The sequence below is a fragment of the Octopus bimaculoides genome, chromosome 4, assembly GCF_046866305.1.
Source record: "Octopus bimaculoides isolate indiv1 chromosome 4, ASM4686630v1, whole genome shotgun sequence".
NCBI classification, from domain to species: Eukaryota; Metazoa; Mollusca; class Cephalopoda; order Octopoda; family Octopodidae; genus Octopus; species Octopus bimaculoides.
This window is the reverse complement of record NC_142931.1, coordinates 26,118,184-26,133,035: the sequence shown is the minus strand read 5'-3', so window position 1 is coordinate 26,133,035 and position 14,852 is coordinate 26,118,184. Positions and strand designations below refer to the sequence as shown.

The 14,852-nt window shown below is 35.0% G+C and overlaps 1 protein-coding gene across 1 annotated transcript in view; it reads left to right on the top strand.

Moving 5' to 3' along the window:
• Window positions 1–11,969, top strand: part of LOC106881117 (dolichyl-diphosphooligosaccharide--protein glycosyltransferase subunit STT3B) — a 50,668-nt gene extending 38,699 nt beyond the window's left edge. Inside the window, exons 10-17 of the mRNA XM_089350581.1 lie at window positions 805–1,008; window positions 1,401–1,597; window positions 3,343–3,530; window positions 4,569–4,740; window positions 5,207–5,380; window positions 6,724–6,837; window positions 8,443–8,649; window positions 11,049–11,969. Coding sequence (XP_089206707.1) covers window positions 805–1,008; window positions 1,401–1,597; window positions 3,343–3,530; window positions 4,569–4,740; window positions 5,207–5,380; window positions 6,724–6,837; window positions 8,443–8,649; window positions 11,049–11,126 — 1,334 coding nt within the window. The 3' untranslated portion in view covers window positions 11,127–11,969. The remainder of the gene's footprint in view (window positions 1–804; window positions 1,009–1,400; window positions 1,598–3,342; window positions 3,531–4,568; window positions 4,741–5,206; window positions 5,381–6,723; window positions 6,838–8,442; window positions 8,650–11,048) is intronic.
• The last annotated feature ends 2,883 nt before the right edge of the window (window positions 11,970–14,852 follow it).

The window sequence follows — 14,852 nt, the reverse complement described above, 5'->3', positions numbered from 1 at the left end:
TCTATTCTCTGCATTGCTTCTACTCACCACCGAAGCTATTCTTCATAGCCATCACATCAAATATGATGAGTTTCTTTGGTGCTGCCGACAAATTTTTCTTCTTTTAAAAAGAAAAAAAAAGGATTTTTATCCTTTATATCTATACTGTATCTAAGCGTTGAATAAAATTCATCTTTCTACTTGTTCTACCATACATTTCAGTGCTTCGAAAGCAAACTTGTTTGTTTACATACGGCGTAATATTACAAGGATTATTATTATTATCATCATCATCATTATTATTTTTAAAGATTACTACATGTATTTCTTAACATTTGACATGCTTCAGAAGTCAGACAAAATTTTCCCTTCATAACCATCACATCAAATATGTATTTTCCTCAAGCATTGATCTTCAACTTTCCAATGTTCAAATTTTGTTAAACTTATTTGTTCATGCTGTCCCATAAAATGCCTTCGCAAAATGTATAACTTATTCACTTCACTTACAATTCAAACAGCTTTCATGTTTTTTTCCTTATTCCAATGTTCATCTCAAACAAAGTTTTACATATTCCTTCCAAATGGAAATTTTCAAATGAACATTTTCAAACTGATACCACTAGACTTTCCTATTTCTACCTCATAATTGCTCAATAGCTGTGATCTTTTAATATATGACAGCAGTATTTTTGAGATCAACTATTATTTTCAAAGACCAGCTCAAACAGTAATGCTATGATACCCTGCAAAATATAAATTATTCAAAATTATTATTATTTAAAAAAATAATACCTTTATTTTCATTTGTCTTTTTTTTTTCAGGTTTTATTGCACCATGGAGTGGAAGGTTCTATTCTCTTTGGGATACTGGTTATGCTAAAATCCACATCCCTATTATAGCTTCAGTATCAGAACATCAACCTACAACTTGGGTTTCTTTTTTCTTTGATCTTCACATTTTGGTCTGTGCTTTCCCTGCTGGAGTTTGGTTCTGCATACGTGATGTCAATGATGAAAGAGTTTTTGGTAAGTTTCCATGTGATGTGTGACAAACCAGTTTTAAATTCAGTTTAGTGAGCACTTGCAGATTAATACCATTGATGGTAAACTATTTTAAAACTGGTTTCAATAGTGCATGCCTCAAAATAGAACTGCTTCCCATATATATATATATATATATATATATATATATATATAGATATATATATACACCTATGTGTCACATACATCACCACATACACATATATATGTGCATGAGAAAGTAATTTCGAGCATTTGATTTTTAACATTTTCAATTATTTTTAATACAGAATTTAATATCTTGAAGATAGTAAATCAATAAATATAAGTAAGAATGTCATCTCTTCTTCATGGTGTAGTACAATATAATTAAGAGACCTTTCATTGCCTTTCTCCAGTTGTGTTGTATGCTATAAGTGCAAGTTACTTCGCTGGTGTGATGGTGCGACTGATGTTGACTCTGACACCAATAGTCTGTGTGTTAGCTGCTATTGCCTTCTCCAAAACATTTGAAGTGTATTCTAAAGATGACAGCCCAAAAACCAAACAGAAGAATGAGTCTCAAGAAAACAGAAATGACCGCCTCTATGATAAGGTAATGAACTTCTTTGTAATGATTACTGACAAAACAAAAATGTCCCGAACTGTACAGCAGTGCATTTCAACCTTTTTATATAAGTATATATATATATATATATATATATATATATATATATATATATATATATATATATATATAGCTATCACTCCCTTTCTCTTACTCACACTCTTTCAACTTTGCGTTGCTGCAATTCAACAAAATTAAATACAACACGAATCATCACTGCTGGTGAGTTGATTACCATTAAAAGACTATTTGCACATAAGTCATTTCATCTATATCATATGAAATGACAAACCATTTCAGCTACTGATATTGGTTTAAAATTTTGGGGGAGGGGTAAGTTGATTACATTGGCCCCAGAGTTCAACTGGTACTTATTTTATCAACTCTGAAAGGACGAGAGGCTAAGTCAACTCAGAGCGTAAAGACAGACAAAAATACTGCTAAGCATTTTGCCAGCCATGCTAATGACTCTGCCAGCCATGCTAACGACTCTACCAGCCATGCTAATGATTCTGCCAGTTCACTGCCATAATTCAACCACTAATATTACTAGAATATTCACACTCAGAAAAAAAATAGAAAATATTTTTGAAAATTAGAACAATTAAAATATGTTTCCTCGCTTTCCCTTGCTATACTGCTTCCACTTAAAGAAGCACTGCTGTAGAGTATGGTTCGCATAGAGTTCCCTAGTCATTTTGTTTATTTCCAGTAAATTATATTAGTATTGTTGTAATCCATATCTAAAGTATTTATCTTGTATGTGTGTGTGTATCTAGCTGTATATTATCAAAGATATTATGTCCCTCTGGTGTATTTAGCCATGATATAAGTACAGAGCAATAAAAAAAAGTATTAAAGTATTGGCAGCCATAAGATTGACTAAAACCTTTGAAGGTGGCACCCCTCATGGCCACAACCCAATACCTGGAACCAATGCAAGAAAATACATGTTATAGTACACACACACATGCATGTATATATTATATGTGTGTGTGTGTATTTTGTCTCTATCAGTACAAATTATTTTGACAAGATAGATATACACACAGAGCAGTCATGATGAAAAATAATTTTATTATGGTTATTAACAAAGTAGTGGAGACGCAATGGCCCAGTGGTTAGGGCAGCGGACTCGCGGTCATAGGATCGCGGTTTCGATTCCCAGACTGGGCGTTGTGAGTGTTTATTGAGCGAAAGCACCGAAAGCTCCACGAGGCTCCAGCAGGGGATGGTGGCGAACCCTGCTGTACTCTTTCACCACAACTTTCTCTCACTCTTACTTCCTGTTTCTGTTGTACCTGTAATTCAAAGGGTGAGCCTTGTCACACTGTGTCACACTGAATATCCCCAAGAACTACGTTAAGGGTACATGTGTCTGTGGAGTGCTCAGCCACTTGCACGTTAATTTCACGAGCTGGCTGTTCCGTTGATCGGATCAACTGGAACCCTCGACATCGTAAACGACGGAGTGCCAACAATTAACAAAGTAAATTGTCTTAGAAATTCTATTGAAAATATTTTTTCAGATTGAAAAATTTTTTGTTGGTGGTAAGAATTTGTGAATTTTTACCTAAACTGTGTATTATCATTGGAAAAATTGACAACTTTGACACTTTTATATAAAGCTTTGAAAGTTAAATCAATACTTATGTTGATAGGAATTTGTGTTTAATTAGTAAATATAAGTAAATTATTTCTACATCAGTTTTCCTTTTCTTTCAATGTTTAAGGTTGGTAAAGCCAAGAAGATAAAAGATGACAAGCCCAAGGAACAAGAAAGCCTTGGTATTAATATCAAAAGTATCATAAACATTGCAGTTGTGATGATGTTAATGCTTTTTGCTGTACATTGTACTTGGGTTACAAGCAGTGCATACTCAAGTCCTAGTATTGTACTCGCTTCATTTAACCATGATGGGTAAGCATACCAATTTTGTATTATCTATGTCAGTATTTGTGAAATCAATGCAAGCATAAAGAAATCCATGTTATTAATTGTTGGGGGGCGGGAAGCTTCAATGCAGTCACTCAAATTGGTTGAAGTAGTAGCTAAATCTCCCTCAAATCACATTTTCTCATCTAGAAGAAAAAATTACATTTTGAACACAGGTGCAGGAGTGGCTGTGTGGTAAGTAGCTTGCTTACCAACCACATGGTTCCAGGTTCAGTCCCACTGTGTGGCATCTTGGGCAAATGTCTTCTCTAGCCTCGGGCCGACCAAAGCCTTATGAGTGGATTTGGTAGACAGAAACTGAAAGAAGCCCGTCATATATATGTATATATATATATATATATATATATATATGTGTGTGTCTGTGTTTGTCCCCCTAGCATTGCTTGACAACCGATGCTGGTGTGTTTATGCCCCCGTCACTTAGCAGTTCGGCAAAAGAGACCGATAGAATAAGTACTGGGCTTACAAAGAATAAGTCCCGGGGTCAATTTGTTCGACTAAATGCGTTGCTCCAGCATGGCCGCAGTCAAATGACTGAAACAAGTAAAAGAGTGTGGTTTTTGATGTGTATATATATATATATATATATATATATATATATATATATATATTAGATACACACTACATTCTTAAGCAGATAGCAATCTGGTTGTCATTAAAGACTTCAGCAAATTTTATTGCCTGGTTAGAGAAGTCAATTAGCAGGAGAGGAAGCAGGGACTGCTGCAGAAGCTTGCACTGTGAAAGTGGGAGACTGTTAACTGAATTTTGGCTTACAGTAGACATGTGAACTGATGGTCAACCTTGAAAAATGTGTTAATTTAGATACCATTTAGTCTAAGGGGAGGAGGAGGTTAATATAATAATCTTACAGCTGTTTGAAATAAATAAATGGTGAAAATATCTGCAATAAAGAGATATGTTACTATTTATGTTTGCTGTTGTAAAAAAATTAATGTTGTGTTCATCTCTGCATATGGAAATGTGTTCTCTTTTCACCAGGAGCCGCACTATTTTAGATGATTTCCGTGAAGCTTATTATTGGCTACGTCAAAATACACATGATAAAGCAAGAATAATGTCTTGGTGGGACTATGGTTATCAGATTGCTGGAATGGGAAATCGGACTACATTAGTAGATAATAATACTTGGAACAACAGCCATATAGCATTGGTAAGGTTTTTGTTTTTTTTTATCTTATATCAATTTTTTTTTTTTCATTAAATAAACATTTCTGGTTATATTCTTTTCTAAATACCTAAATTATGTTTTTATTTTTAATTATTTTATATCTCTGTATTAATTAAAGGTCAGTTTAATTTTTTATTTGCTAGTTCTATATTTGAACCATGGAAATATAGGCTTGCTTTGCACATGTAATATTGTCTTATTTTAACCAAAATTAATATAGCCATGATGCCTAGTTGAAAAAAAACCAATAATTTGTTCTGCTATCTTCTGAATACTAAGGCTAGTGGGATCAACTTAAACTTTCATCTCTCTGGAATCAATGATATAAGTACCAGTTATACGTTAGGTTCAGTGTAATGTACTTAACCTTCCTTTTAAACAGTTTGTTTTGTGTCTAAGAAATTGATATTGAAATTAACATTCTATACTATTCTTCCTCACTATTCAGGTTGGCAAAGCTATGTCATCAAATGAGACAGCAGCATATGACATCATGCGATCTTTAGATGTTAACTATGTACTTGTGATATTTGGTGGTGTCATAGGTTACTCTGGAGATGACATTAATAAATTTTTATGGATGGTGAGAATTGCTGAAGGAGAACACCCAAAAGATATCAGAGTAAGTTTATATGGTTTGACTAATTTATGTAACATTGATCTAACTAATAATAATTTGACCATAGCATTTTTTGAACAGCTAGAATACCAGTGATTTGGTATTTCTAAAAACAGCTTAAATAGTTATAGATGCAGCACAGAATTTTGTCAGTGAACAGGTCACGGTTTTGAAAGCAACGAAAATATTTTGACAAATTAAATTTAAATGTTGAAGTGAATCGAATGGCTTTTGTGTGTTTTTAAATGGCTTATAAACACCTTCCACACTGCAATAGCTTAAATACTGTTCTGTCATCATTATCATTTAACATCCATTTTCCATGCTGGCATGGGTTGGTCAGTTTGACTGAGGTCTGGAGAGCCAGCAGCTGCACCAGGCTCCAATCTGATCTGGCAAGGTTTCTATAGCTGGGTGCCCTTCTTAACGCCAACCACTCTGAGAGTGTAGTGGGTGCTTTTTATGTGCCACTGGCACAAAAGCCAGTCAAGCGGGCCTGGCATCGATCACGTTCGGATAGTGCTTTTTACGTACCACCAGTATGCGGGCCAGTCAGGGGGTACTGGCGTTGGCCACGTTCAGACGGAGCTTTTTACATGCCACCAGCACGAGAGCCAGTCAGAGGGTACTGGCATCGGCCACGCTCAGATGGTGCCTTTTACGTGCCACCGGCACAAGAGCCACTCAGGGGGCACTGGCAACAGCTACAATATTGGTTTTACTTAACTCAACAGGTTTTCTCAAGCATATATCGCACGATACATCAGGGGTACTCTTAACTGGGCCGGACATGCATGGTTGCGATCTAACTTTAGTTGCCAAGTCTTCTCAATCACAGCATATCTTCAAAGGTCTCCGTTTCCCGTCATTGCCTCTGTGAGGCCCAGTGTTCGAAGGTCATGCTTCATCACCTCATCCCATGTCTTCCTGGGTCTACCTCTTCCACAGGTTCCTTCCACAGTTAGGGAGTGGCATTTCCTCACACAGCTGTCCTCATCCATACACAACAAGCATTAAAGGTGAGCTGATGCACTTAAGAAGATGCTGTATAATAAATTTGTCCAACTCCCGCTAGCAAGAGAAGATGAATATTGTTATGAGATGAGCAAAGCAAAACATTTGGAGAGAAATCTCATTGATGCTGAATGAAACATTTTAATCACTGAATCAGCTTGCATCATAAAATAAATTACTGCTTTAAGAAATACAAAATTTGTTTTCCTACATAAGATTTACATATTTTCTTTTGAGGTTTGATTTACCCAAAGTTACCCTGTTTCATTGTTTACATATCTAATGATAAGTCGAAGTGTTTGTTGATTAATATTGTATAACTTTTGTTTTAGGAATCTGATTATTTCACACCACAAGGAGAGTTTCGAGTTGATGCAGCCGGCTCTTCAACACTCTTGAATTGCTTAATGTACAAGCTTTCATATTATCGATTTGGCCAACTCCAGGTATGGTAATTCAGAACATGAAATTTACTAATTTAATTTGATGATTGAATTTATTAATTTGGCTCAGGGATGAATGTGTGGATACAAAGTTTACTGCATTATTACATGATTTCAGGATCTATCCCATTGCACGACATCTTGGACAGGTGATTTCTATTATAATCTCAGACTAACCAATGCCTTGTTAGTGAAATTGATAGGCATAAACTGTGTGTGCTTGTGTATGAATGTTTACAAAATATATGCTTTCATATGGACAAAACAGTGATATCATGTTTACATCCCTTGTAAACTGTCTTATAAGCCTTGCCACTTGTGACAACCAATGAAATTTTTTAAATTCCTTACTTGAAAAACATAGGAAGCGCATCTGACTGTAAAATACTGCTTCAATAAGTCGTCTAATCCTTGCTAGCATGGAAAAGCAGATATAAAAATGAACAAACGAATACATGTTATTTTCAGTAAAATTAATTGCTTACATAATAAGAATTATATATAAATTTGACACTACATCTTTAATTGCTGTAATCCATTGGTCATATACATTTTAGTCAAGCTTGTAAAATCAAATAATACATATGTTTGTTGCTCAGTGATAGTTTCTACTTGGGCATTCAACCTGCTACAAATAGCAACTGAATCTCCCTCAAACCACACCTACCATTTTAAAAAGGAGATATTGGTTTCACAGCTGGAGTATCATGTTAAAGATAGGTCACAACCCATTTTTAATAAATATTCCATGGTTGTTTCCCCTTGCCTTTAAAAAAAAAACTGAAGTTAGTCATTTAGCTAATTGTTCTTACAACTGAGGCTGTAATTAATTAATTAATATTTCTAGGCATACTATATCATATATGGTAGTACCTCATCAGTATTAAGTTTTCATATAGCAAGCTAATAATTAAAGTAATAGAATTCAATCAACTATATTACAAATTTATTGCACTATGATTGTATTGTTATTATTAGTGAGATTTTTAGTTGTCTTTTTAATTATATTGAATAGAATAACATTTTCATACAAATAATTTTCTTTAATTACATCACAGCAACATTTTATATGTCTACTATTTAGGTATAAATTATTATGCTGAGCTGGTGCTTCTATTACATACACAGACATCCTAGACTTCATCCAGAGAAGACCCACTCGTCTGATTGGCATTCAATCACTAACGGACATGGTCCAGCTCCAGCCTCTCGCTCACAGGCATTCTGTCTCCTGTCTCTGTCTTTTCTATTGCTACTATAATGGCCCTTGTACCTTGGTGCTGGCTGGTCTTGTACATCTACCCTTTGTCATCCTTATTGCATCTAAACCTGCCTTTCCAACTTGCACTAATCACCTTTCCCAGTTTTTTCTCCCTTGAACATTGGTCCTCTGGAATCTTCTCTGCTTATATCTTTGCTGTGAATGTTAGCCTGCAACATTTTAAACAGAATATTATTGCCACTTAGTTCTCTGATCTCTGAGGACTTGCGAAAGTCTTGGGTATTGGCCTTTCCTCCAAACACAGCAAATAAAGTTTAAAATATAAGTTAGAAATTGTTTTGTTTTTTTACCTCTAAGAAATTCAATTTTCTTTTTATATTTTATAGCTTGATTTCAGAAATCCTCCTGGATTTGATCGGACTCGAGGAGTAGAAATTGGAAACAAAGATTTTGATCTTAGTCATCTTGAGGAAGCATATACTACTGAACATTGGTTGGTCAGAATTTACAAAGTAAAAGATTTGGAAAATCGCCAACGGATTAAAATTCGGCGGCCTGTGAAGAGACCTACCAAGCGATACTCAACGAAAACTGTAAGTTTAAGTTTTTATAAGAAATGTTGTTTCTGTGTATCTGTATTTTATATGTAGCTGTCCTGCTAATAAATCCGATTTTAACTTCACAAAGCATGATATAAAGATTTTAGATTTTTTTTTTATTAAAATTGATGATGTCAGACTTATCTCTAATCTGATATAGTTTAATTGTTACAGATGTTATCTATATATGATTAGAAAGACAATTTAGACAAATATCTAGTTTTCGTCTTACCTTTCTCTGTCCAAGTCAACACCACTGATGCTTAGATGTGTAGAACACAATGTGCTTAATTTTCCCTTCTGTTACACACTTGATCTATTACAGCTTCATAACTTTCTGAAAACAATGAACACCATAAAAAGTTTGAATGTTTTAGTTGTCACCCATCACTCATTCTTCCCAGAAAGTTATAATGTTCTACCTACACATCTTAGTGGTGAAGTCAATAAAATTTGACAAATAATCCAAGTATTAATGTGTTTCTTAAGTTCATTTCTGCCATCCACAAAAAATCCAAAATAGAAGCATGCATTACATATCCTCCCACAGGTAGATTACTACGTATTGTAGCTTTTGCAGATTAATAATTCTACTTGCAGTGTTGCACCATTTCCTTATTTTAACCACTGCTTCTATTAACATAATCTAGTTTTCCTGACCTGATTCCACCTTTCATTAGTGGCATTCTCATTGTTTACCATCTAGTTGGGAAGCATTTTGAAATGGTTTCTAAATGCATAAAACTTGCTCTTTTAAGCACTGAGGACTAGCTGTTTTTTTTTAATATAACTGTAAAATAAAGCAATGGAGGAAACACTTATGCAGATGATGGATACTTAAATATTTGCTATTTCCCAGTTTAAACCATCAAATTAATAAAAAGAATTATAGGTGGTCTCTTGTCTGAATAGTAGTCTTCATAGCTAACTTTCTTTAATATAAATATTTGATCAATTCACAATTTACCTCCAGATCTAGAGAAATTGATAGTTATTCATCTATTTTGGTGTAAAACAGTTTCCTTGAATTTAGTAGAAATGATATAATCCTCAGATTATATGTTCAAGATCTTTATTTATCATCATCATCATTTAATGTCCGTATTCCATGCTAGCATGGGTGGGATGGTTTCACAAGAGCTGGCCAAGCCAAAGCCTGCACCAGACTTCTATGACTGTTTTGGCAGGATTTTTACAGCTAGATGCCCTTCCTAACACCAACCACTCAGCAGAGTGGACTTAATGCTTTTAAGTGGCACAAGCTCAGGCGAGGTGAGTAGTGCTTTTTACATGGCACATGCACAGGCGAAGTCAGTTTTGACAAGGTTTTTACAGCTGGACGCTCTTCCGAACACCAGCCACTTTGCAGTGTGGTTTGGGTGCTTTTAAGTGGCACCTGCACTGACAGGGTCACCAAGTACTTGCAAGACAAAAACTTTTGAGAGGGGAGGAGGTAATGATGAAAGGGTTATAATCAGACAGATACAGGTGTCTTGCTGTAGAGGAAGTACAAGGTTACCTGGCCAGAGAGAGAAAGATCAGGAATGAAGACAGACACAGGTGTGGTACTGCAAAGAAAATACTTGGTTACCCAAACTTTTAGTTTACGTTACCTCATCTTAAAATCTATTTGCATTGTTTAGCCTTTTAAATCTTTCAACATGATATATATATATATATATATATATATATATATATATATACATACACATATACATACAGAAGAGTCCAGAGTAATCCATAGGCAGGAGAGGTGCAGCTGGGGTGTAGAAAGGTAGAAAGTCCAGTCAAGAAGTTCATGGGTGATAAGAGGAGACCAGATCAACTGGTGCGACCACGTGAGCATGTGATATGTATAGGGAGAATTCACAAAAAAAAAACAGAAAACAAACAGATGTATTAGTATAATGCTCAGGAATTGAAAAAGTCTTTAACGTTTCGAGCCTACGCTCTTCCACAGAAAGAAACAAGGAAAGAAGCAGAGAAAAAAAATGTGTGTAGTGGTTAACGATTCACCATGATAGATCGCTAACCACTACACACATTTTTTTTTCTCTGCTTGTTTCTCTCCTTGTTTCTTTCTGTGGGAGAGAATAGACTCGAAACGTTAAAGACTTTTTCAATTCCCAAGCGTTATACTAATACATCTGTTTGGTTTCTACACCACCTGTCTTCGTCTTTTTTTTTTTTTTTGTGAATTCTCCCTATATATATATATCAAGGCATTTATTTATTAAACTTACTCAGTAACATAGAGCAAGCCTCTCATGATTTGAATTCTAAGGTCTGTAGACAGTATTGCCCAGTTTATAATGTAACTGCTTAATTTTTCTGTTGTAAACTTTTGTTACTTGTCATGATTATAATACTGATGATGATCATTGCTTTTGCAGGCAAGAAGGAAACAAGGCCGAATCAAGGACAAACCTAGAATTAAGAAAGGAATCAAAAAAGGAAAGAAATTAAAATAAAAGCTGTAGTGTAAAAGTAGTACAAATTTGGCCATTTGTAACAATACCATCCAGTTACTGGTAATATTCCAAGTCAAGGACAGACTTTTTTAGGCATTGCTGAAACAGTGACTTTCAGCTTTTTCTCCCACAAAGCCATCGTTTTTATTTCCTTCTCAGTTCTTTCCCTTACACATAAACACACACACACACATCCACACCCACATACACACACACACACCTTATCAAGAGTTGAGTGGAGTTGGGAGTGGTTATTGGGAAAGTTTGCAATCTTGCAACTATACACTTGGAATTAATCAATCATTTCAAACTCAAAATGTGTGAACAGGGAATGACAGTGTGAATGTGAGTAAAGCTCATTTATATGTACACGTGTCTATAATAATAATATTATGCACGTGTATAATTCTCTGTGTATGTATGCGAGTGTGTGTATAATGCTCTTGTATATTTTACATATATCTATTATACACACTTGGGGTGTATGTCTGTGTGTGTTTGTATCTAGATGTTTTTTGTTATTAAATGGAAAAGAATACATCAGCAGCAATCACATTCTACCATTCTTCTTTTGCTAAATAACTGTCTGTTCCTTACAATGTTTCTTTTTCTTATTTTGATAAGAAAAATAATAAAAGGGGCTAAAAAAATATAAAGATGTAAACTTTTTGTTGTTATTAATACTAAGTGGTGGCTGAAATTTCAAGAATGAGGGTTACTTTTTCTAGAAGTTTCTTAACCCTTTGATTTTTGTTTGTTTGTTTGTTTCATGTTTTTTAAATGTTTTCATTTATATTTTTGTTTCTTCAAATGTTATTTGTATGAATAAACAAATCATAGAAATATTTTATCTACTGCACTTATTTTTCTTTTTGTGTGTCTATATTATTTAGTAATTTCTGTTGACAAAATTATATTCAGGTAGTAAAAGTGTGGAAAATAGTAGCACACTGGGCTAAATGCCTTGCAGTGATGTGGCTTCAGCCTTCTAAATTTTTGAGGTGAAATCCTGCTGGAGTTCGCTTTGCTTTTCATTGTCTTGTTCTTGTTAAGGGTCTGAACAACCCTGATCAAACAGATCTACAATCAAAAGCATTCCAGCTATGATCATCCCATCTCAGTGATACTACATTTTCTAATTTGTCTTGTCCTTGCATAAGACAGTGTGGTACAGTCTGAGGGAAATTTGACTGCTATTCTTAGTGGATCGAGCTATGTAGAAGTTCCCTTGTTGGCTCATACAGCCATGTAGAAGTTTCCTTATTGACTTTTCAATCTGCTCTCCATCACCTGGTTGACAGAATAAATGCCAAGCCTGTTCTGTGATTGATTACTAACCTGATGCCAAAGTAAAAACATTATTGAACTATATTATGTTGTTGTTGTTTTTTTAACATCCGCTTTTCCATGCTAGCATTGGATCAGACGGAGTTTTGAGGTAGACTTTGTACAGCCAGATGCTATATTGTCAGACTTCACTCATGTTTGTTCAGACTTAATTTATATTATTAGTGTCCTTGCTTTTTGTTTGTAGTTTTAATATAATATAGGTATCCTACAAATAAATAATACATTTACCTAACAATTAGATTAAAAGTTTAGCTTTGCCATTTCATTGTTCTAAGTGCAATTCCACTGTGCAAACTTTAGGTAAGTGTCTTCTACTCTATCCTTAGATCAAGTGAAAACTGGTAGACAGAAATTCTACAGAAGCTTATTGGATGTACTGTGTATATTTTTGGTGGTATACTTAATCTGTCATCCAATTTAATATTGCGACTTTTCATGCTTATAGTAAAATCCTCTTTGTTGTAAGCATTTGAAGATCCCAGTTTGGAGATGATTTATTTTTGTGGTAAGCTGCTTCCTGCTGTTGCATGAGTCATGGTTTTTATCTCCCTTCCCTTCCCTTCACTAGTTTCAGAGATCCTGCTCTAACGAAGCCTTAAAAAGCAGCTCTGCTAACTTAAGCTAAAGCAAACTTATGTGTTGTTTTTTGTAATTTGAGCAGAATAATTTGTTGTCAGGCGTGTGATACCTCTCATAACATTAGAGAACAAGTCATCGGCAGATATAGTTTTACGAAAGTTACACACCACAAAACTCAAAGTAGGCTTGCAATGGAGTACTACTCCCTCATCTGTGATAGTGCTGCTGCTATTCACACATATAACCTGGACCACATCCAGAGAAAAAGCCACTCAACTGATTGGCATTAAATCACTAACAGACACATCACACACTCCATCCTATGTCCACAAGTGTGCTGTCTCCTGTCTCTGTTTTCTTTGCTGCTATAATGACTTTTGTTCTTTAGAGCTAAGCTGGTATTACACTCCTGATGCATTCATCTCACCACCTTATGTCATTGTTTTGCATCCAGCCCTCCAGTGATCTGTTTGGCAAGACAATAAATATACGAATAATCTATTACTCTTGATGAAATTATAAGCAATGCATTTATCCATGATGAATTTAACAGTCATGGTCATGTGTTTTACCCTACAATCAACTGTCTTAGCTGACTTGGTTACAACACCCAAAGTACCTTGGTTCTGGGATGACTTAACCATCAAGAAGGATATTCTAATGGTTAAACAGTATAGTGAAATTTGATGCAGTTTGCTCTGAAAAGATTCCACAATGTGTGTGTGTAATGCTTGATTTATAAGTGCATAACAGAGTTAAATACTAAGAAATAGGAAATGATTCTATTGTGATACAAGCATTATTATATCTCTATGCTTACCTTAATTTGTATCCGCACATGTCCCACACTGCTTCTGTGACACAAATATCTATAAACTTTTCACAAAGTCTTACATTTTGTAACTGTTTCTAAATTAGGCAAAAGACCAGTAATTTTGAGAGGAGGGAACTTCTAATTAACCAACTTCAGTATGTGATGGGTACTTTATTTTATTGCCCCAGGAGGAATGAAAGGCAAAATTGACTTAGTAAGATTTGAGCGAGATCATTGCCAGTGCTGATGGGCTGGCTCCTGTGCAGGTGGCACGTAAAACACACCATTTCGAGCGTGGCCATCGCCAGTTCTGCCTGACTGGCCCTCGTGCTGGTGGCATGTAAAAAGCACCCACTACACTCTTGGAGTGGTTGGCATTAGGAAGGGCATCCAGCTGTAGAATCTCTGCCAAATCAGATTGGAGCCTGGTGTCGCCTCCTGGTCCACCAGTCCTCGGTCAAATCATCCAACCCATGCTAGCATGGAAAGCGGACGTTAAATGATGATGATGATGATGAACATAAAGAGCCACAACAAATGCTGCATGGCATTTTATCTAACTTAGAATTCAGCCAATCCACCCTCATTAATTGCATTTAATAACAAGGATTAATAATCATAGTTGATACTGCATTATGTCTATTTCTTGTTGATAAATTAAACACTCAAGCAGGTTTGGATCCTCACCATTTTTATTTATTTTACCACGTCACTCAAATGAGAAAGAATATGCCACTACACTTCCTATTTCTCTTAAAGACCTTAGGCTTCCTGCTTATGTAATGAAATAGTTATATTTAAGAGTGAGAGCTTTTTACAAATAGAGCCTTTAATCTTTTATAGTGCAGTCACAGAGCTGGTTTCCAATGAATTGAGTTTATAACTATTTTAATGCTCAATTAGAATGTCTTGAGAAAGGCAGAGGTATTTTGAATGACTTTTCCTTCTCTAATTTTTTTTTTTTTTTTTTTTGACATGGGAAA